This window comes from Maylandia zebra, linkage group LG1 (genome assembly GCF_041146795.1).
Source record: "Maylandia zebra isolate NMK-2024a linkage group LG1, Mzebra_GT3a, whole genome shotgun sequence".
Taxonomy (NCBI): Eukaryota; Metazoa; Chordata; class Actinopteri; order Cichliformes; family Cichlidae; genus Maylandia; species Maylandia zebra.
The window spans coordinates 10,651,613-10,673,790 of NC_135167.1; the positions used below are offsets into that span (position 1 = coordinate 10,651,613).

Consider the following 22,178-nt stretch of genomic DNA (forward strand, 5'->3'; position numbering starts at 1 on the left):
ACGGCTTCAATTGACGTCACTTAAAGCATTATTGTTTAGGCTGAACAATAGGAGTTAGTTGTCATTTCACACTGATGTTTTGCACACAATTGGTAGTTAAAGATGCATTAAGTGTTATGTAGGTACCAGGTGTTTGGATAAGTATGTGGAACTAATCGATATCATGTTGGTAATACTGAAAATCAATGATATTTCTAGAGAAACATATACCACAAAATAAACCACTTTAACGTTCTAATTTTGTCAGATTGATGCACCAAACTCTGGAATATAAAACAAAACAACAACAAATCTCTTGTTTTGACATAATAGAGAATTAGTTGTATACTGTGGTTAAAATTTGAGGCATTTTTATTTATCCTCGTGGCTGATTTAACAGCAGTGTAACAGTGTATTGACATAACATATATTACTGTCAGTGTGTTTTGCAATACTGAATTAAATAAAATACAATACTGTGGTGCCTAACAGGCTAGTGTTGATATTGCTGGATAAAATTATAATTTTGAATTTTGAAGGACTATTACTGTTGACATATCACACACACACAGCTAGACTGAATCCAAATTGCTAGCCTTCAGAGGAAGGATGAAGCTGAAGTTTGACTCTGCCTGTGTATTCAGGTTTAAATGTATCTTGTTAAATGGAAGGGCTGCAGACTGTGGCAGTGGCCCGAGACAGGCTGGGACACCAGCCAAAACCCACAGGAGACCAGAACTCAGACAGGCCACTGGCTAAACCGAGAAGAGCTGTGTGATAGTGTGCCTATGAGTCTGGCTGTCTGTATTTGCATTAATGTGACTTCTATGATTCTTGCTAATTATTAAAATGTTCAAATGCATCACTGGGAGATGTTAAGTAATTGCCTTAACGATTCTATGTTTCTTCTATACTGTGGAATTATGCCAGCATGCAACTTGTGTGGATAAGTATGCCTGCATTCATTTTCATTTGTACAGTTCTCCACAGTGACCCTGTCATGCGCACACACTAGTGACAAAATATGAACATAAACTAACTTTTCCTCCAGGCAATGCTGGAAACACTCAGTTTCAAGTCCATATATTGATTATTCATACCACTCTACGCTGTCTCATATAATCATATAGATGAATAATTGAGACTGACAAATGGTGCCAAAAAGAGTGATTTACCGTCACAGTATATCCTATACTTTATTATATCTGATGCTGTGCCATAAGAACGAACACTACACTAGGAATGGTAATAAATGATTATGCATGCAGCTAATTAATCTGATGAATATTTATAACCACTTAAACACATTGTAATGGACTGATTAAGCAGTCCAGCACTGCGAGTTTGAATTAGTGCAGTTTTTGAATAATGACAGAGTAACTTTCCATCTCACTGCTAATGTTCTTCTCTTTAAATGGGGAGCCTTTTTCTCATATTTTCCCCAGCCAGCTTTTTCCCTCCCTCGCTAATTCAAAGCAGCGCAGCTACATTAGAATGGAACATGGCAATTATCACCTTTTATCTTGGGTGGGCGCGCTTGCTCGCTCTTACCTTCCCTCTGTTGCTGGGGAATGATGGTTGGTTGCTGGGGGAACGCTTGGCTGATTGGCGCATAGGCGGCAGGGTAGGCTGCTGTTGCAAAGGGAGAACCAGAGTGGAGTTTTTCACATCTCCATTTTCATATTTGACACAACAAAACTCAAATCATTATTCCATTGTTCATTTGTGTCCTCTAGACATTGCATAAATAAATTGCATGATGACTGGGAGCCTGGGCTCATTTGGCTGGCAGATCACTTCACAAAGAGAATGGTAAAAGGGGAAGTTCAAGTAAGCAGACGCATAAAGAAAGGGAGTAAGACTAACACCATGTTAATGTTAATGAGAGCTGATGTCATGCACAAAGCAGTGCTCACGACAGGTCTGTGTCATCTCTCATCCAGGAGCCTTAGGGTAGGTTAAAAATCTCAGCTCTTGGTGTACTTTTAGAATTAGGGTTTTTGTGTGGGTGTATATCAAGTCAATTAAAAATCTTCTTTGCAGTTCTAATGTAATGTAGCCTGATCCAAGAGGAAACTGGCAAGTCATCTGGCAATCGTTACCTGTCATGTGCCTGCTGATGTGACAAACCGAATGGGAGAGGGAAGAGGCAAAGGGACAGATGGAGGAAGTGAGGGAGTAGTGAAGGTAGGAGAGACAGCTCACCTGCGTAGTGCTGGACACCAGCATAAGCCTGTTGGAGAGGGTCGGTCACTGTTGGACTCTGTGCTGCACAGAGACGAAAAGAAAGACAGACAACAAAGAGCAAAATTAAAGTAAATGAGACAAAGAGAGGATAGATGGCGGTCAAGACGGACACAGACAAAGAGAAATAGAGAGAATGTTAAACAGCACGACAGAAATTGTGGTTAGTTGCAGAGAAACATCGGGGGGTAAGATCACACAGGGAGTGAGAGAAATTTGGGTTGTCATGTCTTTCAGTTCTTCAAAATGCCTGTTCGTCCCAGATGTTTGCATCAAATATTAACTACATGCCAAACAAACCACTTTGTAGTTCATTACAATTGCAGCTGCCTTTGCATAATGCAAAAGTGGAGAGTGAATGTCTGTCAATTTTTCAGGAATCAGTCCAAGGCAACATTAAGAAGCTGAGAACAGACTGAGACATATCAAATTAGCCATAATTGACTGATGGATGAACTGATGGATTCATCATGATACTGGGATGGCTTCTCAGAAATCTGTCAAAGATACTGTTGATTGACCCTCAAGCCTTAAATGCTTCAATTCAGTTGAAAAAAATATGATCAGAAAGTGAAGTTTAAAAGAGCCTTTTGAAGTTTTAGTTTTACATGAACTAATATAAGTTGTTACAGCTGACAACTTGCATTGTAGCTCTAGTATGCACCAACATGAATATTGTTTTCTGTGGTAAATCTGGTGAGCTGGCCAAGGACTTTAAGAAAATTCCAAAATCGTGGCTGATCACAACTTTGAGCAAAATTGAATGCTCAAAACTTATAACAAAATTTGGTTGATGAGTGAAAGGTAGAGAATTTCAGGACATTGGCAAGGCTAAAGAAGACAACATCTGGTTAAAAAGAGTATATATAAGCGGATATATCTATTAATAGATATCTGTTTAAGAGGTATTTCTGTTTATTTCAAAAATGCATATACACACACAGAAGGTGCTTGGTTTGAATTTTATCTGAGGTGTGTCCTTTTACTTTTCAACCAATCTTCAACCAGTAATTGTTAACATTGTTTAGATGTTTAGGCAAATTTGTTTTCAGCTGTTGCTGGGTGAATGTACAACAGAAGCATAATAAAAAATAACACACTGTCAGTGCTAACAGCTAACAGTGTCCAGGCCCAGAACAGACTCAAGACTCAGCTAAACCTAGATATTCTCACCTGGGTAAGGGTGAATACCATTGGTGTAAATGGGCTCGGATGTGGGCTGCCCATTGCTTTGAGGTGGGAGGGCACTGAATCCATTGACCCCAATAGGAGTGGCTATGCTGGGCACGGCTGTGGCAGAGATGCCTGGGGGTGTGCTGGTGCCTGCAAATAGATACAGAGTCATTATGAAAACTGCAGGGTGTAGGCAACAAGCTTAAAATTTGGTCCAAGAAAAGTATATTCTTGTAGTGAAAAATACATGTTCTCACCTGTACTACAATATAACATGCATCGAATGGGTACAGATGTGTACATTTTGACTAGGGCTGGGTATCGTCACTGATTTCTAGAATCGATTCAATCCGATTCGATTTGAATCGGGTAAATTTTGCCTCAGACAGTCAGAAATATTATAATTCTAATCACGTATCAGTACATTTCCATATTTTTATTTCTATGAAAAGAAAGCTGACACTTGCGAGACTTTATCAAAGGTGTAAGCATCACAGCAGATACCTTTGTGTCAAAGTAGCCGAGGAGAAAACACAGAAAAGCATGAAGGCGACTTTCCTGGCCTGGGATTTTATAGCAGATAACCTTAAAAATATTCTCCAGTAGATCAAAAACAAAACAAAACGTAATCAACATATTAACATTACCTAATGCTGCTGAAGTGAAGCAAAGCAAAGTTACAGAGGTTTTATTAGAGACACGGCTAAGCCTTTTGCAATTTTGCATAATTTTAAAAAGTTTAAATTTGTTCAGTAGCCTATTGAACAGCAGCAATGAGGCTTGTGTCAGTCAGTACCATAACATTGACTCCGCCATGCTCAACAGATGATGTAGTATGACTTCCTGGCACTTTTCTCTTTCCATCATTCTGGTAATCTTAGTTAATCTAAGATTTTTTGCAGAGCTGTGTAGGCTCTTCTAAATGTTTTCTGACAAAGTCAAATCTGGTCTTTTTGTTCATGAGTGTCAACAGTGTTTGATAAAGGTGTCTCTTTATTGTAGACTTAATTATATGGCTCCTTCTTTAAGAGCGTTCCTGACTGTACAAGATGATGTCAGTGTTTTCCTTTATCAAGGAAGGTTTGGCTTGGTTTGACTGAACATTCAGTTTTCAATTAAAAAAAAGCACTTAGTCTAGATGCACGCTCAATCATCCAGGTAAGGAAATCCCAGAAAGTTGTTTCTGTTTATGTGGACTTTGTGTTTCAGTGGGAGAAAATGCAACATTTGCCACTGAAAAAGCAATGTTCAGCACAGAGTCATATCCTTCTGGGAATGACTGTTGATTTGGCCACTCCTAAAGTTTTGCTGTATCAGTTTGTTTTGGGAGTTTTTCAGATTAGTGAGTATTCCTTTGATTGCAATGTCCCTTTGGACCTTATTTTTGGATTTCTAGTAAACAGTTGCCAAAAGCAACTTTAAAACTTGGACTCAATCACAGATCTTTCGTCTGCGTAATTTTTCATAGAAAAACAAGGAAATATTCTCACCTGGCCACGAAACTGCTTGTTAGTCAATTATCCACTTACATTTGAGCCTTTGGAAATGGGGGGCTTTGTATACAGAATGGCTGTAATTCATAAACAGTCATTTAACAATATTTTAATACAAATTCAAATTTGTATCAAAGCTGAAATTCTGTATTTCACTCACATCTTGTTTTTTTTTTAATTTGTGTACAGATGCAAAATGACAAAAACTGTTTTTGTCCAGATACATATAAACCTGCAAGTCTACTGGATGTAGAGACCTGTGTCTTTTTTTTCATACCAACTTTCCTCCTTGCGATGATATTCCAAGTTTGTCACCTTGTCGGTGCATTTTTATGCTGATGGATTTTTATTATTTTTCTTATCTAGGTGAAGGGCATTTAAGTCATGTAGGATTATGTTTTATAGGCATTACTTGGAATATGTAGGCCTTGTGGATTACAAATGCCAGGTACAGTGTCAAGCCACTTTATTTAATACATTTTCAATGACCCTGTCTTCAGGCAGCCTGCCTACTTAGTGTCGAGCCATCAAAGCTCCTCATGACAAGGGCCAAAATGATAGTTCAGACTGGGGTCCAGGATTATCTCACACAAATCTTTGCTCTTATATTGTATAAGCCAAGGACTCTGCATCCAAAGTCATCGGATTGGCTGAGTTCCCAGAAAACACTGTCATAGAGACACAGAAGGAAGGAGTGACAGACAGAAAGAAAATGAAAGATAATGTGAGAGAAGAGGAGAAAGAGACTCTATAATGTGGCTGCCAATGAGTGTAAAGGAATGCTGTACATCTTCTCCCATCATGCCTCACTCAGTACAAGGCTCTTCTTCCTTTAATTCAACAATGACAGTGTCTGCCTTAACCCAGAAAATGGGACCTATATCTTAAAAAATGTAACAAGGGCAAAACTAGAAAGGCCTTGAATGAATATATTACTACTGCTTCTATAATTCTTGCTAATGATGAAAATGTTCCAGGGCAGGAGTGAAAAATGAAAAGAAAAGTCCTGAATGGCTGTATATGTGTGCTTTTGCACATGCCTCTGCTCTTGCACCCTTACCAGCTAGTAGTGTGTGTGTTAATGTATACCTGAGGAAGGTGTCATGGGAGTAGCCACCAGGCCGTTGACATTGAAAGCTGCCATTTGCTGCATTTGTGCGGCAGCGATGGCTGCCATAGGGTTCAGGTAGGACCCTTGTGTTGCTGCCATCAGGGCTGCTTGCTGTTGCATCATCTGCTGTAGGATTAAAGAGCAGTGGGGAGAGGGCGAATGGTGGGAGGGATGGAAGGAAGGACAGAAAAGGAAAGTAGGGTGAAATAGCCGCAGGATCAGAGCATGTTTACTCTCACATCTCTGTTTGCTTGGCCAATGCCTTGTTCTTGAACAGAGTGGTTTGTGTTGCCCTGCAGCTTTGCTTCCCAGCTCCTGTAAAACTGCATTGGCCTTGTGCTTATTATACAGAAACAAAAGGGTATGTGGTGAAATGAGTTTGAGAATATGTATTTGTATATGTACTGTATATGTATAAGTGTGTGAGAGGAAAAGAGGGACAACAGTGGCAGAGTTAGAGGAAAGATAGTGAGTGGGCGATTCTCACCTGTCAGGGTGAGCTGTTAGCTACTGTGTGAGTGTAAAATCTCACAGACTCCTAACTCAGGCTGTGACTTTCATGTGTGAATATGAAATGGGGGTGGGAAGGGCTGACAGAGAAAGGGGTGGGGTGGGGGGAATCGATGTGGGATGTTAGTAATAACGTGCACCTCTGTCTGGGTAAAAAGAAATGTGTAAGAAGACGAAAATGTTAAAAAGGCAAGCTCGCATTTGCAGTCTAGATTCACAGGCTGAGTCAGAAAATGCAGGAATGAAAAATGAATATGTATGCAAGTAAAACAGTGTAGTGCTGGGCATATGTGATTAACAGCTTCCCTGGACAAACAAGGGGATAAAAAGACAATATAAAAAGCAGCGCTGGATTTTTTCTTAAGCCACTTTAATTTGGGATTCTTAACAGCTATTTGATAGTGTAAATCACTTAAGGAACCATTCACTGGGAGTGCCACATGCCTAGTGGGAGAGAGTGTGAGTTCAAACCTCAAATCACAACAGTTTTTGTTTTCTGTTTTTAAAGCTCACCGTCTCCTCCCCCGCCGGGCTGAGACTTACAGCATGAGAGTAGGCGCCATAGGCCCCAAACTGGATGGTCATAGGACTGAAGATGCCGAGCTGGCCTGCCATCTGGTGCATTCTGCGCAGGGTTCTCTCCTTATCAGTGTCGGCAAATTTGACCACCAGGCTCGACGAGGCACCCTAGAGGGGAGATTTACAAGGTTGATTAAATAGTCAACTTTGAAATTAAAAATACTTTTGTAGCTATGCTTTGATTTTTTTTACATTTTATTTTGGTATGCACCCTATTGTTAGCCAAAACTCGCTGTATAAATGTTATAAATTCATGATAAACTTGAAAAGACAAAAAGAACTGCAATTTTTTATATAACTACAGCAGTTCAAGAAGTCGTTGAACTGCAGTTGTTTTTAACCTGGAACAGTTTTTACCTGGAACAGTTTAAATATGATCTGGGAACATCTGGCAACCCTTAAAAACAAAGTTTTCAATCCCATATATTGCATTGTCATAGTTCATGATACTTTTTTAACAGTATTTGTTTCCCATGGGGAAATACCTAAAAATAAAAAGTACATTTTAATAAATGTCCAAACCTTTTTTCAATTAAAACACGAGTGTGGATTCCCTGTGTGAAACAAGAGAACTGGTGCAACTCATTTCTGTCATTTAATGTCCAGTGCACATCATACTCAAGCCTTTAAGAACTCATATCTCTAAACCAAGGAGGCCACTGGAATTAAAAATTCCCCTCATATGACTGCAGTCATTTAGCTGTCAGCATTAAATGGAAAAGAATAGTGAGTGATATTTGCTTTTGTGAACTTTCTAACTCTGCTGTATACACTGAAAGTGAACTGTGATCCTAACCAGATCCCACAGGAGTCCAAGTCCCCCACTGGTGAAGCTCCACTGAATACAGCACCGGGTAATTAGGTCTGACAAAAGCCTTCGGCATGTGGAGGGCGAAGTATTGACTAATGGCTCTGCCTTATGGCAGATATAGTTCTGTATTGATGTCCGCGCTCCTGAGTTTGCATCCAATTAAATCATTTGAGAAACAGAGACCAGAGTCAGTTCCTCATGCGACACTCAGGCAAGAAGAGAGAGAGAGACTGGGGAGGGGGGGTATGTCAGGCAAAGAAAACAGCCACATACACTGTCAAGAGAACTAGTCTCCTATTTAATTACAGGCAGTGCATGCTGGGAAAGAGCACGGAGTACCACCAGGACAGAAGGACAGAGACAGCCAGGGGGCAGTCAGGATATGATTAGTAAGATCATAAAAGCAAAGTCGCGGTGAGAAAAGGACTCCATAATCACAACTTGGATTCATCTTTCACAAAATGTCTCATCCTGACAGGGTCAGTACAAATTCGGGCTTTGATTTAAATTTCCATATTTTCTTGAGTTATAGAAATCAAAAATGTGAGCTGCATAGGACACACAAAGATAAGGTTGATCAGGGTGAGTGATGCTGCGTACACCCGTTTCTTGTAAATGATTTCATGGGACTTTTTGTATCATATACTGAAGTTGACAAAGGTAGACCAAACTGTTCTAAAGATTCAAATTTAAGCTTAAGGTACCACTTACAAAAGGAATGTTTCCAAAGCAGAGCTACACCAACAGATAATCATAGAAATAAACAAAATTCCATCTCGTGTAGGTGAATTTTGCAACTATATAGTACAAAAGCAGGGGGGCAGGGATAGCTCAGTAGGTAAAGTGGTCGCCCCATGATCGGAAGGTCGGCGGTTCGAATCCACTTAACGGCTACCCTAAGGTACCCCTGAGCAAGGTACCGTCCCTACACACTGCTCCCCGGGCGCCTGCTTAGTGGGCTGCCCACTGCTTCACTGAGTGAATGGGTCAAATGCAGAGAAAAACAAGTAATTTCCCCATGGGGATCAATAAAGTATCCATTATTATTATTAAAAGTGTTTATCTTGCTGTAGTTGAGCTTTACTCTATGCTATTTCAAAGCAATTCATGCAAAAAGTGTGTCCTATTTTTGTAAGTGCCTCATGAAATTTTAAACAGTAACAGATAAGCGATAGTGCCATTGAGAGGGCAGTTTGCCAGGGTTTTCACATGCTTTCTTTGGTCAGTTATGACTGCTGAAATAAATCTTGCATAATGCGAAGTTCATATATTTATCCAGCCTACACGCAACATTTATTATTGATTTTGTGCAATTCCCTAAAGTCAGTCACCGTTTTCTTAAACGCTATCCTCCCCTCGGCACTATTTCTTGCCTTTGTAAGTCTATAATTTTCTGTATAAAATATAACTAATATGTACTGTAAATATCTATTTAGGAAATGCAAAATGAAATAAGTTCTTTTTTTTGTTTGTTTTCTTTGCAAACTATTTGAGGATGTTAACATTTTCCTATAAACATTGTACAAACACATCCAGGAGAAAATGTTGGCTCCAGCTAACTGTGAGAAAGAGGCTGGAATGGTGGAAGGAATCAGCATGGACCCCAGGGACAGTACATCTCAGATGGGATCCTATCAGAGCCAGCCAGCACCCTACCTCAGGCCAGAGGAGACCCATCTGGTGTTTCTCCCTCGATGCCATTTCAATTAGTTAAATCAATACGCCGACATGGCGCCGTTAACGGCACAGTTTTTCCCTTTCTAATTGCATTTCATTCCACCTTCTGACCTCTTTCTGTTCTTTCTCAACTTTGTGGGCCAATTGAAGGGACTGGGCTGTTGGATTTAATGAGGCTGGCACTAAGCAAACATCTTCCTCGAGCGTTGTTGCTGAAGTTTGCCTACAGCACAGGGGCTTGGCATTTAGATTACATTCATTTTCTGCTTTGTGTATCTGTGTATTCTTATATTCATTTAATACCTCATGAAGAATGCATTGTGATCATCGGGACTGTGAAAGCCCGAGGCTCCCTGTACTCACTGCGCCGTGACTCAAGATGAGGCGAGTTTGGCCTGGTCTCGTTTCACCCAGCACAGTGTTTTGTTATAGACGACAGCACGGGAGGAGAACCACTCTGCAACGTCTGCATAGTCTGCGCGTAGCCTTGGCACTGGCGTTAAAGCAGTACAACAGCCTCTGCAGGTGTTTTCATTTCTGCCGCTCATGTCAGAGCCAAGCATTTCCGACTTTCATAGTATAAAAGCCAAGGAAAAAAAAAAAATCTTACCCTCACCTCTGAACAGGAGAATTACATATCCTCACATCTCAAGGCAACTAGATCCAAGATCTAATCAAAAAGGCAGATTTCAGTGTGATCCCTTACAGATTAAGAGTGTCTGTCTACATGAAGAAAGAATAGTATCTGGCCAGGTAATGAAGGAACAGGTGGTGGCAAGCAACAAGCACTGGATGCAAAGCAGCTACTCCTCACTGGTTGCAGAAAATCACAAGCTGACAAACAAACAGAATAATAACCTCGACCAGCATGACTCCTTTACCTGGAGAGAAAATGAATTTTCCGAATTTGATAAGGGCCAACAGGGAGCCTTCACTTTTGACAGGTACAACTAAGGAATTTGTCACAGGTTCAAAAACGAATCTAATTTCTTGAACAATGCACTTGACTTGTGAAAATCTCCTATATTGGATTTTGTATAGGTCACAAAATGTGTAGATGGAAAAATACACAATGGTAATTGAGGGATTAGAATGCAACTACACCGGTGAAATCGCATTATGCTTTTATCTCTGCATTATTGTGATACAAAGACGCCAGTGTTAAGTGTCTACAAAAATGGAAAAAGACACATATCGTCAATCCTTTACAGACACTTGAAAACAACAATAATAACAATGCAGTATAAAAACAGTTTCAATAAAGGGAAAACTGGAATTTCAAAAAGCACTGTAATGATTGGCCACTAACTCACTAAGAACCATTTTTTCTTCACATTATTCACTAATTTTGAATAATAAGTAAGACTTTCACAGTTGTCTCAGCTTTCTACACTTGTAACTGACTCAAAATTATGAATTGTGTATGTAAAAAAAAAAATGAGAATAAAAATAAGTAAAAACGCTAAAAGAAGCTTGTTTGGTAATTGGATGGACCTCTGTGGGCTTTACTGTATGTGGCTGGATCGGTATGCACATTTTGTCCATAAATAACAATTTTTACCTTTCATTTGTAAGGAGCACAAAACAAAACTGCACCAAATGTGGTACAGTATGTCAGTTACAAGGGTTTTTACCGTGGATTTTTGTTTCAAGCTTTCTGTGTCGCAGGGACAGTGTTTTCTGGCTTGGTCTTATCTCTCATTAATCCAGAACTACATTATAATATCATACACATGCACACTCTTGTTTCTGCCAACAGTACCGAGCTCCACAGGTTCTGTCAGCCACACTGTGATACCAAACATGACAATGTCTGCAATTTGCTGGGTGTTGTTTGCCTGCCCCTGGCTTTGCCATTTGAAGTTTTGCCACCTGTGTCTCTGCAGCCTTCTAGTAATTCAACAGCTGAACTGACGAGAATGCCAGTTCTGTGCTCAGTCATATTTTAACTTAATTTTGAGAGCACCTGCAATCTGCAATGAACATCAATTAAAGCTATGATCCAATCTATCGGCAGATGCCCTTAGGTGACATCCCTTGCCCTTAAGCTTCATTAAAACCATTTGTTTTGGGCCAGTGTTTTTTGGTATTATTTATAGCACGTGTGTGTGTGCCAGGTAACACAGATGCTGTAGTGAGAACATTAAGAGGAAAAGGGAGACAGAGTGAGAGAAAAATCTTTGTTCAAGGTTCATCCAGACCTCACAGCTGGCAGGAGGCAGTGAGCATAGCAACCCACTCTCTGAATCCTACCTCCTGTTAGTTAGTTGTTGACGACATGTGGCAGTAATATTATCCAAATTAACTGCATCCCCCATTGGTACCAAAGCCTTAGTTGGATACTAATGGCCACCTTGCCTATTAATCTGAGAGGAAGCTGGATTTGGGCAGAGGCGGACAACAGGTGCAGGGATAGAGGGAGAAAGATATGGATAATATAGATTATTAATGAACAATTGGATCTCTTGATCTGCCCCAGGTTTATTTGGGGCTCCATATGTTGCCTTGGACAGTTTATCTGCAACAGAGCTCAGGTTTGTTATTGACATGGTCTAATGCGGCTGCATTTGTGAAACAAAGTAGACATCATATACAAACTGTGCAAAGGTAGCCAGCACGAGTTAAACTTGTTGAAAAAGAAAGAAAAAAAAACATCCTATTGCTACAGTCAATTATGTAAACTTTCTAGTTTCTCTACAAGATATTTTAAGTAAAGACAAATATTTTGATTAGAATCAAATTTCAAAAACAGTCCCAATATAAGTGCAATTGATCAATACGCAACATGACTTTTTTTGGCTCTCGACCCGCAACCCAGTGAATTTTGACACTCGATATATATATGCCACAATGTTGGTTGCAAACTATATTCTCACGCAAAGTTAAAACATCTCCTCCACTTATTTCCCTTTTTCACTACTTCAATGTAATGCAAAATGAGGATGCATCAAAAAGATGTGTAAATTAAATCTGGCTTCCAAGACACTATCTGGCTGCCAGGAAGCATCCGTAAATATTTATGGCGGAACATCAGTGAAGTGTGTGAAAGTGCGGATGTCTGCCAGAAAGTGTGTGCATGCTCATGTGTGTGTCCAGCTGTGTAGTACCCAACACACACAGCACTGGCAGGGAGGTGCTTTGTAATTCGCCATTTCTTTTACTTAAGCGTTTTTTGGTAACGTTGTTCAAACCTAACAGAAGCGTATCCAATTCATAATGAACTGCTGTTTGACAAGAGTTACAGGTTTAGTGGTCTCATTCTTCAGCTAAAGAAATAAACACCAACTAATGCTATTTCAGACATTCATCAAACCAGTCTCCCACATTTTACCCAGTGTTTACAATTCCTCGCATAGTCACATACGTGGTAATCTATATTTCAGATTACTTTCTATCCGAAGGATGCAAGGTCTTGCATTTGATGTCAGCAACTGTTGTTCTTTGTAATGAGTCAATGGGTGTATTGAGTGTTATACTTATGTAGTTTTCCTATTTCTGTATAATTTTCAACATCAAGTTTTTTTTGATGATTTGATATAAATGAGCTTTTATAAACCTACACAAAAAATAATCTCTCTCTATCCTCATTTATGACCCACAAGACGTTTAGGCAGTTTAGTCTGAAACTGTAGTTAGCCAGCAGTGCATAAAGTGTGATTGCGGGACTCTATAAAAGCATAGAGACCAGTTATAATGCTGTCTCTTATTACATGTCATGTTAAGCCAATGTAATTCAGTTTTGTTTTTACAGCAGTACCTCACAACAACAGTTGCTTCAAGGCATTTCATACGTTCAAGGTAAAGACCCTACAATATTAGACAGAAAATCCCAGCAATGAAGTGTTCCTCTACAAGCACTGGGCAACAGTGGGAAGGAAAAACTCCCTTTTAAAAGGAAAAAGGAATCCCTTTAAAAAAAAGTTCTAAGAACCACAAGACTGCACCTGAGAGCAAAATGCTCTATTAGTATAATATGATGCTGTGAAGTCCTTAAGATATGATGGGGCCTGATTATACAAGACTTTGAATGTGAGGATTAACTTCTGGATTTAACAGGGAGACAGTGAATATGAGAGAAATATGATGCCTCTTTCTGCTCCCTGTTAGTACTCTAGCTTCAATATTTTGGATCAACTCAAGCCTTTTCAGGGATAAGGAACTACAAAAGTTTGATGTATAATTAACAAATGCATGGGTTAGTTTTTTGGAATCACTCTGACACATAGTGTTTAGAATTCTAATGATAATGTCTAGATGAAAGAAAGCAGTGCCACATATTTGTTTAATGTGCATGTTAAAGGATACATGATGATCAAAAGTTACTCTAAGATGACTTGCAGTGAAACTTAGTTTCTTGGTTTATTTGGTGATTTGCGTCATGTGACTTTATATATCAGTATAAATGGATATCGTCTGTATAGCTACGGAAATGTATGCAAAGTTTTCTAGTACTATTACCCTAGAGAAGCATATATAACATAAAAATGCTTCAGTCCCAGCACAAAACCCTGTTGAACTCCATGTCATTTTATGTGTGAGAAAAAAACTCCTCGTAGCACATTTCTTTTAATGCCAACAGTGTATTGTAGTCAATGTAGAAAAATAATGCGAACACCAGTACTGAATACTGCACTGAGATCTAGCAGGACAAGCACTGAGACAAACTCTAAATCCTTACTGAAGCTCTTCAGATAAACTGTTACCCTGCAAATGATCACTTAGTTAATTTAAAACAAATCTTTTGAGAGCTTTCAAAATGAAAGAAAGACTGGAAATCAGCCCATAATTAGCTAATTCAGCAGGATCAAGTAAGTTTAAAAAAAAAATTAATTCAATTACAGCAACTGTGATGCATAGCCTGTTAATAAAGATAAATTGATCATATGTAAAATCAAAGTACTAATTAATAGCCAGCAATTGTCAGCTGAGGATTGGACTGCCAGGGCTCCGTCTCAATCACTACTGGGATCATCTGGAAACCTAAACCCCTCCAGAATTATAAGGTGGTGATTTAGAGAGATTGGGTGAAGGGCTTGGCCATTTCAGAGGGCTCATCCAAATCGAACGGTGCCATTTAAGGTGGTTTAGGAATCTGACTGAAACTATTAATACTAAGAACTAAAGGAACACAAGGCTCAACATGAAAAGACACTGAAAAGACACAGTACAGAAAAGCAGAATGGCTCCTGGTTTCTTGGAATGACAAATAGTAAAATTTCCTGCCTTTATGGAAGTAGCAATCTATTTTTGCAGGCAATATAAACTAGTGGAATGTCATTTCCTCTTTAACATATGTGTTGTGTCCTTTAAGGAACAGGTTTTCTAAATAATAATAATAATAATAATAATAATAATAATAATAATAATAATAATAATAATAACAATAATAATAATAATAACTTTATATATTTATTAACAATATGTTTTATTTATTTTAGCTTCTGCAGATAAGCATGGCTACATAATTGTACCTTAAAATGTAATGCTGCTTCCGTTACTCTCTAGATCTCACAGCCACTGCTGCTCCTCTTTGTCTCATGCTGGTTGAGAGAGGAGGGACCAAATTTAAGTATTATTTTACAAAAGTAACCAAATATATTTCTGCTTTTTACATCTTTAGGCAATTTGATCTATAAATAAGCTTGGAAGGTGTATTATTATTGACAATGTAACGTGTCCGCAACCCTGTACTTTGATAGATAATACCCGGGGTTTGATGAGGAAATGTAAAGCCAAAAGTTAATGGAGGGGTGATAAACTGTAAGTGTCTCACAATATTATAAAGGACTTAATGCTGAAATGTCAGGAAGCAGTTAAGGAAGCAAAAGCAGCTTATTAATCTGACCTCATTTTGAAGATCCATCCTAACTCTAGGGTGCTTTTCAATATTATTGACTTACTTGTTAACCTCCCTTCTAGTCTCTGTAATGAGGCTTTCCATGATAAGTGTTTTAAATATTTAATATTCTTTAACAAAAAGTAGTCCCATGACAGGGACCAAGCTATCACTGTTAATAATTTGAGTTTGATGAGATGTTTTCAAGACATTTCTCCAACACCGTTTAAAGAAACGGACTTTAATCTGTCCTGTTCATATTACAAATGATTCCGTAATCGGTGCATGCGTTACATTTTTGCGGGCAGTTTAACCCTCTCAAGGCAGGCATTGCAGATTTGCAACAGTTAAAAGCTAACAACCTGATTACCCCACATACATATTTTATGAGGTTTTTTTTACTCAGAAGTACCACTGCAGGTATTCTTTTGTGCATTAGCAACAAAAACTTAATTTGAGCCTGAGAGGGTTAACTTGTGTAGTTTTTTTCCCCTTTGACTACAAAATGTTCACTAGCACCTTAATAATGGTCCGTGTTTTTTGAATGCATGATAGAGTTTACTACTATATAAAAAAAGAAAATGGAAATATGCTCGGAATTGAGTTTCAAAAGAGGTGCACATTATGCAGTGGGAGTAGTCATGTGGAAAAGAAAAAAACACTTAGTCAGTGGCTGCCTCTTGGCAGGGTAGAAAGTGTCAACAAGTTTACCAGTGTTGTTGTTTTAGACTAGTCTGCCTCAGTGATTTTATAGAACTCAGACCATAGGCAAAACAGAAAAGAGTACGGTAAATATGAACAACCTTTGGAAAACTTTCACAGAAAACTGCTCACATCAAGTGTAAAACACAATTGCATGCAACTGTAGTAAATGAACATGACAACTCATGGCAGCAATTATGACAGTACTTGTTATGAGCTTGTTACTCACAGGCATAGTCTGACCACCATGCAAGCTGTTGATGGCGGCCTGTGCTTCTGCATGGCTGGAGAACTTGACAAAGGCACAGCCTGCACAGATAGAAAGAGAGAAAGAGAGGAGAGGCGGGGAGATCAGCAGGATGGCCTTGAATACCATTGTTTTCATGTTATCTGGTTTGTAAATATATTCTGCCACTTGTGTGTTGAGTGCATAACTGAATAAATCAAGCTAATTGTACTAAAGGCATTAGCTGCTTGGAACACCCTGTCTCTTGCCCATTTCTAATTTGACCCCCACCACTTTAGAGCATGGAGCCAAGGCATTTACTATCATGACTTGTTTGTGATTATTAATCTGTTTAATATTTACACATTGTGATTTGTGTGCAGTCACTCATAAAAGAGATTATGATGACAAAGGCATAGCATTATAATCTGCCTATCTAACCGAATCTTTCCTCGAATATAATTTCAGATGAGGGGGTGCTTTGCTCAAGGGACATTCAAATCATCTTAAATCTGTTTTGTAGTTAATACACAAAAGAAAAGTCAACAAAAAAGCTGGCCAGAAGACAAGGAAGCAGGCTTTGGTAGCATTACTCTGGAGCCACATTGCATTAAAAAGTCAAATAATATTAAAAATAATTGAAGTAGATAATATTGCATAGTATTACAACGTGAGTTTTGGAACGCTGCACGACTAAAGCGTATCTGTTAGTATGGTCTCAGTAAGGACACGCATTATATTAATATCATAAAGGGAAAGCTGGTGAGCTGAAATGCAGTGGAACTGAAATGTGGTAATTTTGCAGAAAGCCATTAAATGAAACAAGAGCTATTTCTCTAAGCTTTATGGTTGTCATAGACTGCACAGGGTATTCTGTTATGTCCTATTCTTATCCTTGCCTTCAGGTAGCTCATGTGTTAAGTCAAGAGATACCTAATTAACAAACTCATGGATTAATTCTCCCCATTTTTTATTAATTGAGTAGCAGCAGTGTCAAAGAACCAGTCAGGCTTTTCCTGGGTTCAATCCCTGGTTTCTTGTGAACTGCAGATATCGGTTTTAAAATAGTTACACACATTCATATATTCATTCTACATGACCAAAGGAGTGATGATTCTTTTAAACTACAAACACTAATAGGTAGGCTCAGGAGCTTTTTTGTGTCTGGCAGCAATCCATTCACTTCTACCTCTCAGGAGTCAGCTTTGCTTTCCCAACAAACAAATTAATAATTTACTGACAAAATCAAATAGATAGAACTGTGGCAGGACAATTTCCACGTTTACCTCAGGCTTTGCACACACTTTCAAGCCATACAATAAATTGTTAGCACGTGAAACTGTTATGTGTGAAAATGTGGTGAGTAGTAAAGGCCATGTGTTCTGTACTGTCAGTGTCCTCAAAGCTGTATAGATCTACAGAGGCAAAGTGATAAGTCAAACAAGCCCTTGATTCTGTCATAGCATTCTAGCACCCTTTTATTTCACTTGAACCCCCCTCCGGGAAGTGGCAGGAAAGGTCTTCATTTGTCCAGCTGAAATACATCAACTTACTGTGTACCATTTGACTGTAGCTCTGTCTTTTGGAAGAATAAACACATTTAACCTTTGTAGCTTAAATAAAAAGGGATCCGTTTTTTCTCGAAAAAGCCTTCTAGTTTTCTAAGGCAAGATAACTCGCTGCTTGTTCCCTAACAAGGCCAGCATATATTGTGCCAGGGTCACCGTGATCCCGGCAACGTAGCCCAGACAGACCAGACTCTTAACTGCGGGGCTTGCATACACCATCACCAAAGTCATGCTGAACATACAATGTTGTCAAAATTTCCCATCAAAAAATAGTCTGTAGCTTTGCTTTTGCTGACCTAAAAAAAAGTAAAGGGACACGGAGCACAACAACTCGAAAGAACTGGGAAGTGCTACAGCCTCAGAAATTATAGTGCACTGTTGGGTTTTTGAATTTGATGGCTCAGAATGAGTTGGAGAAAAGGGAAAAAGAGAGATTGTATTGCTTTCAAGCGAGAGGATCTGCACTGCCTTTTGAATTCCCGGGGTAATAATATGTATGCATGAATTCCATCCCTCTGGATGGGTGACATTTATAACACAACTTAATTATAGACCTAAAAGCCATCTCTCTATTATTCCTGACAATTCGGGGCTCTATTCAACTCTGGCAGCAAGTGTTGCACTTTGAAAGTACTTTGAGGAGCAGCGCCATAGAGAGATGGATGTTAAACTTCTCGGCCTTTTTATTGGGTGAAGAGGGGTGCTGAAAAGCCTCTGAGTAGCATAAATTTACATCAACAGGGGACAAAGCCTCTACCATGGAACAGATAGCACTGTCAATTTCAAGGTCTGTCTCATTCAAATTACGGGAACCTCATCCCGAGCGAGGCGCCTGGCAAAATAATTTGCCGTAACATCCCGTAATGATTGCATAGGACTGTTGCACGGTGACTGATAGGCCCAGATACCTATATATGAGACCTTTGTCTGGTGGTGGCATTCATAGTTAACATTACTTTACAGTTTCCATTTCATAGCAGTGAAACTTGAAGAGAAATGAATGATCAAGTCTGTGATAATAGAGACAAATAACAAAGCGGGAAAGTATGGCATGTGAAGAGAGACAAAGAAAGAGTTGAGGTGTGGGGTGCAGGAGGGTGAAAAGAAGTGAAAGCACGAATGAGGGAGAAAACTAGCTCCTGTCTGACACAGCAGCACCGGCCTTATTTCATTTTATGTGCTGTCAATCAGCTTGAGGCATCTGAGCAGACAGAAAGAGAGGGAGTCAGATAAGAAGAAAGAGACAGCAAAAGAGGAAACAAGGCAGGGAGAAGGAAAGGTACTGGGCTGCTGGGGCAATGCAGAGCAATAGACCCGGGATTAACAGTGAGGGGAACAGATGTAGACACAGATAGGTGTGTGGTTCAGTATAGCCAGGCTTTCTCTTTGATATACTCAGAAGGCGTTGCAAGATTATCATCCTCTCTCTTTTGCCTTCCCACACATCTCTCACACACATTCAGAAGCTTCATGTAGAAGAATAAATCACAGTCAACAAAAAGAAAAGATGGTAGAGGTTCAGCGCAATATCGTGGGCTTTATTGCTCCAAATTTGGCTGTGAGAGCGAGAGAGACCCATCAAAATTTGATTAGGAGCCTTTTGCACTCTGTGAACAATCACACCTTCATCACATATTTTACAGCCATCTTTAATTTGAACATGCTCTGTTAACCAAATATCATATAAGCCACGGACAAAAATGCATAAGCTGTTCCCGAATACAGGCAAATTTGCCGCACAGTGAGTGACGGCAGCAAAACCCAGAGCCTGGCTGCTTTATTTACAGTAGGGCATTATTGTCCAATGGTGTCTCTGGGGAGGGATGATGGGAATGTGGGAAACAAACATGATTACACCCCTCTGCTTTTCAGATAACAGGACGAACGGGAGGAGGAGAGGGGTGAGCAGAAAGACGAGGTGTTGTGTGATGTATTTGTTGAGTACAAGCACAGGGTGGAGGGAAGCTGCCGTGATGAAGAGACAACATGAGAAGAAGTTCGGGGAGGAAAGAAAAAAGAAGCGAAAGGTGACATGAGGACAAAAGAAAACAAAATACAAAAAGTAGTGAGAAAAAGAACGTGGGAGGAAGGATGTGTTGAGGCACAGTGACAATGATGCATGAAAGGTACGCTTGCGCGACATATAAGAGAGTGGGGAAAAAAACCAAAAAGGGAGGATTATAGACAATGTCAATGAGTGCACCATGGGTGAAGCATGGTGCTAAAAATGTAAAGAGCAGAGGTGTGGACTCGAGTCACATGACTTGGACTCGAGTCAGACTCGAGTCATTAATTTTATGACTTTAGACTTGACTTGAAAAAATGTTCTAAGACTTGTGACTTGACTTGGACTTTTACACCAATGACTTGGGACTTGAATTGGACTTGAACCGGTTTACTTGAAAAGACTTGATATTTTACCCCAAATATAAAATTTAACATGCATATTATATAGAGATTGAAAATGTGACGTCATTCACGGGTAGAACCGCAAAGGATTCTGGGAACTCGTGGCAAGCGGTACTAGCGCACGCAGGCTTTCAATTAAAATCAGTTACACAGCGATAAAAAGAAACACAAAAATGGCAAGAAGCTGTTGTATTATTAACTGCAATAGCCGGTCGCATGACAGCCACGGGAAGCCGACGGGTAAAGAGATCGGTTGTTATCGGATTACGTCGTTGAAGAGAAATTGTTCAGCCATGTTTCCGAAGTAACAAAGACGCGACTGGATTGCAGCCATTCTAAGACCAAATATAACGTCCCAGAACACTCCAGCTCACAGGTTAGTCTGCTCCAAGCATTTACACGAAGGTCAGTGTTTTTTAGTAGTTAATACGTCATTTTCATAACATAATTAGTGATATAGGTTACAAGCAAGTCTGGCGCTGAACAGAAATCGTCGCGCTATGCTCCTTTATTTATTGTGCATAAATAGTGAATTGTCCTGACACAATATTGCGTTTCGCTTCTGTTATTATGGTACACTGACAAAAACATATACTTTTATTCACAGGATAAAACAGGTTTTTTGTATCACTAATTGCCCAGTACGATTACAGCATACAATATTATTGTCACTGCTACATATCTGTAACGCGTACCAGAAATTATTTCCACTGCTAATTAATTACCGTTGAGCTCAAAGGTCCTATTAATAAACGGTTAATGAATGTGTATTTATGACGACAATTTGTGAGACTGGTAAACTTATGATACGTACGATGGTCTTTACTTTCTACACGGTGCATTTCAAGGTCCTGTACCCATCCGTCGGTAAACTGTACCTGGGCTTGTTGCAGTGACCTGAAGTTACTAAACTTCATGAGTGTATGCACTCACTCCAAGAACCGTATGATTATAAATATGCATATAAATATGCTACAATGAGATAGCTGACTTCATCTAACTAGCAAATGTTGTCCAGGCTACGTTGGTGATACAGTTTTTTTTAATGTGTATGATATTTTTGTCATGCGATTTTAAAGCCGGTCCTACAACCGCATCCAAGAATAACATGCAGCTTATCTCAGAACTGTCGGTGAAAATTATTCTTGGAGCTAAGTTTAATTGAGCTGCATTTTAAAGAGGTGCAATTTCACAATTTGTGTATATTTTCTACGTTCACTTTTGTCATGTGTTGAGAAAAACACAGATTTAAAATTACATGGTCTAATATTTACATTTAGCATAACTGCAACATTATTTTTTCGTTGTTTTTTTTTTTAAAGACTCGAAAGGACTTGAAATTCAAAGTTTCAGACTTGTGACTTGACTCGGACTTTTACACCAGTGACTTGAGACTCGACTCTGACTTGCCTGACATTACTTGAGACTTGACTTGAGACTTGAGGATAAAGACTTGAGACTTACTTGAGACTTGCAAAACAATGACTTGGTCCCACCTCTGGTAAAGAGTAGAAAGTGAAATAGAACACAAAGACAGAAGGACTAAGAAAAACGGAAGAAGGGGGTAAAAAAGAGTTGGAGGTGTGTGGGCTCTGACCCTTACTGGCCCCATCAGGCCCTCGGAGGACGGTGCACTCCTCAATCTGGCCGAAGGTCTCGAACAGCCGCCGGACATCATCCTCACTTTGCTGCTTGCCGAGCATCCCAACAAACAGCTTCCTGTCTTCTAGATAGGAAGAGAGAAAAGGGAAGGAAGAGGGTCGAGGGAGGGTGGAATAGAGGAGAGAAGAGAGATATGGTACAGCTGATGGCACCGTTCTGCAGAGCTGAAAGGAACTTGTGAAACTCAAACCCCCCTTT

At 39.5% G+C, this 22,178-nt stretch overlaps 1 protein-coding gene across 10 annotated transcripts in view; it reads right to left on the minus strand.

The window, feature by feature from the left end:
- Positions 1-22,178, minus strand: part of celf6 (CUGBP Elav-like family member 6) — a 155,510-nt gene that overhangs the window by 21,887 nt on the left and 111,445 nt on the right. For 3 of the 10 annotated variants that reach the window (XR_003025177.2, XM_024806413.2, XM_004539653.5), the window contains exons 4-10: positions 21,916-22,044; positions 16,345-16,424; positions 7,024-7,197; positions 5,979-6,126; positions 3,397-3,546; positions 2,185-2,247; positions 1,531-1,611 (exon numbers count right to left, since the gene is read on the minus strand). Coding sequence is in view for 9 of the 10 variants with exons in the window: in XM_024806413.2 (XP_024662181.1) it covers positions 1,531-1,611; positions 2,185-2,247; positions 3,397-3,546; positions 5,979-6,126; positions 7,024-7,197; positions 16,345-16,424; positions 21,916-22,044 (825 nt within the window). In the remaining variant the exon portion in view is untranslated. The remainder of the gene's footprint in view (positions 1-1,530; positions 1,612-2,184; positions 2,248-3,396; positions 3,547-5,978; positions 6,127-7,023; positions 7,198-16,344; positions 16,425-21,915; positions 22,045-22,178) is intronic. The other 7 variants (XM_076877566.1, XM_024806373.2, XM_024806367.2 and 4 more) reach the window with 7 other exon arrangements.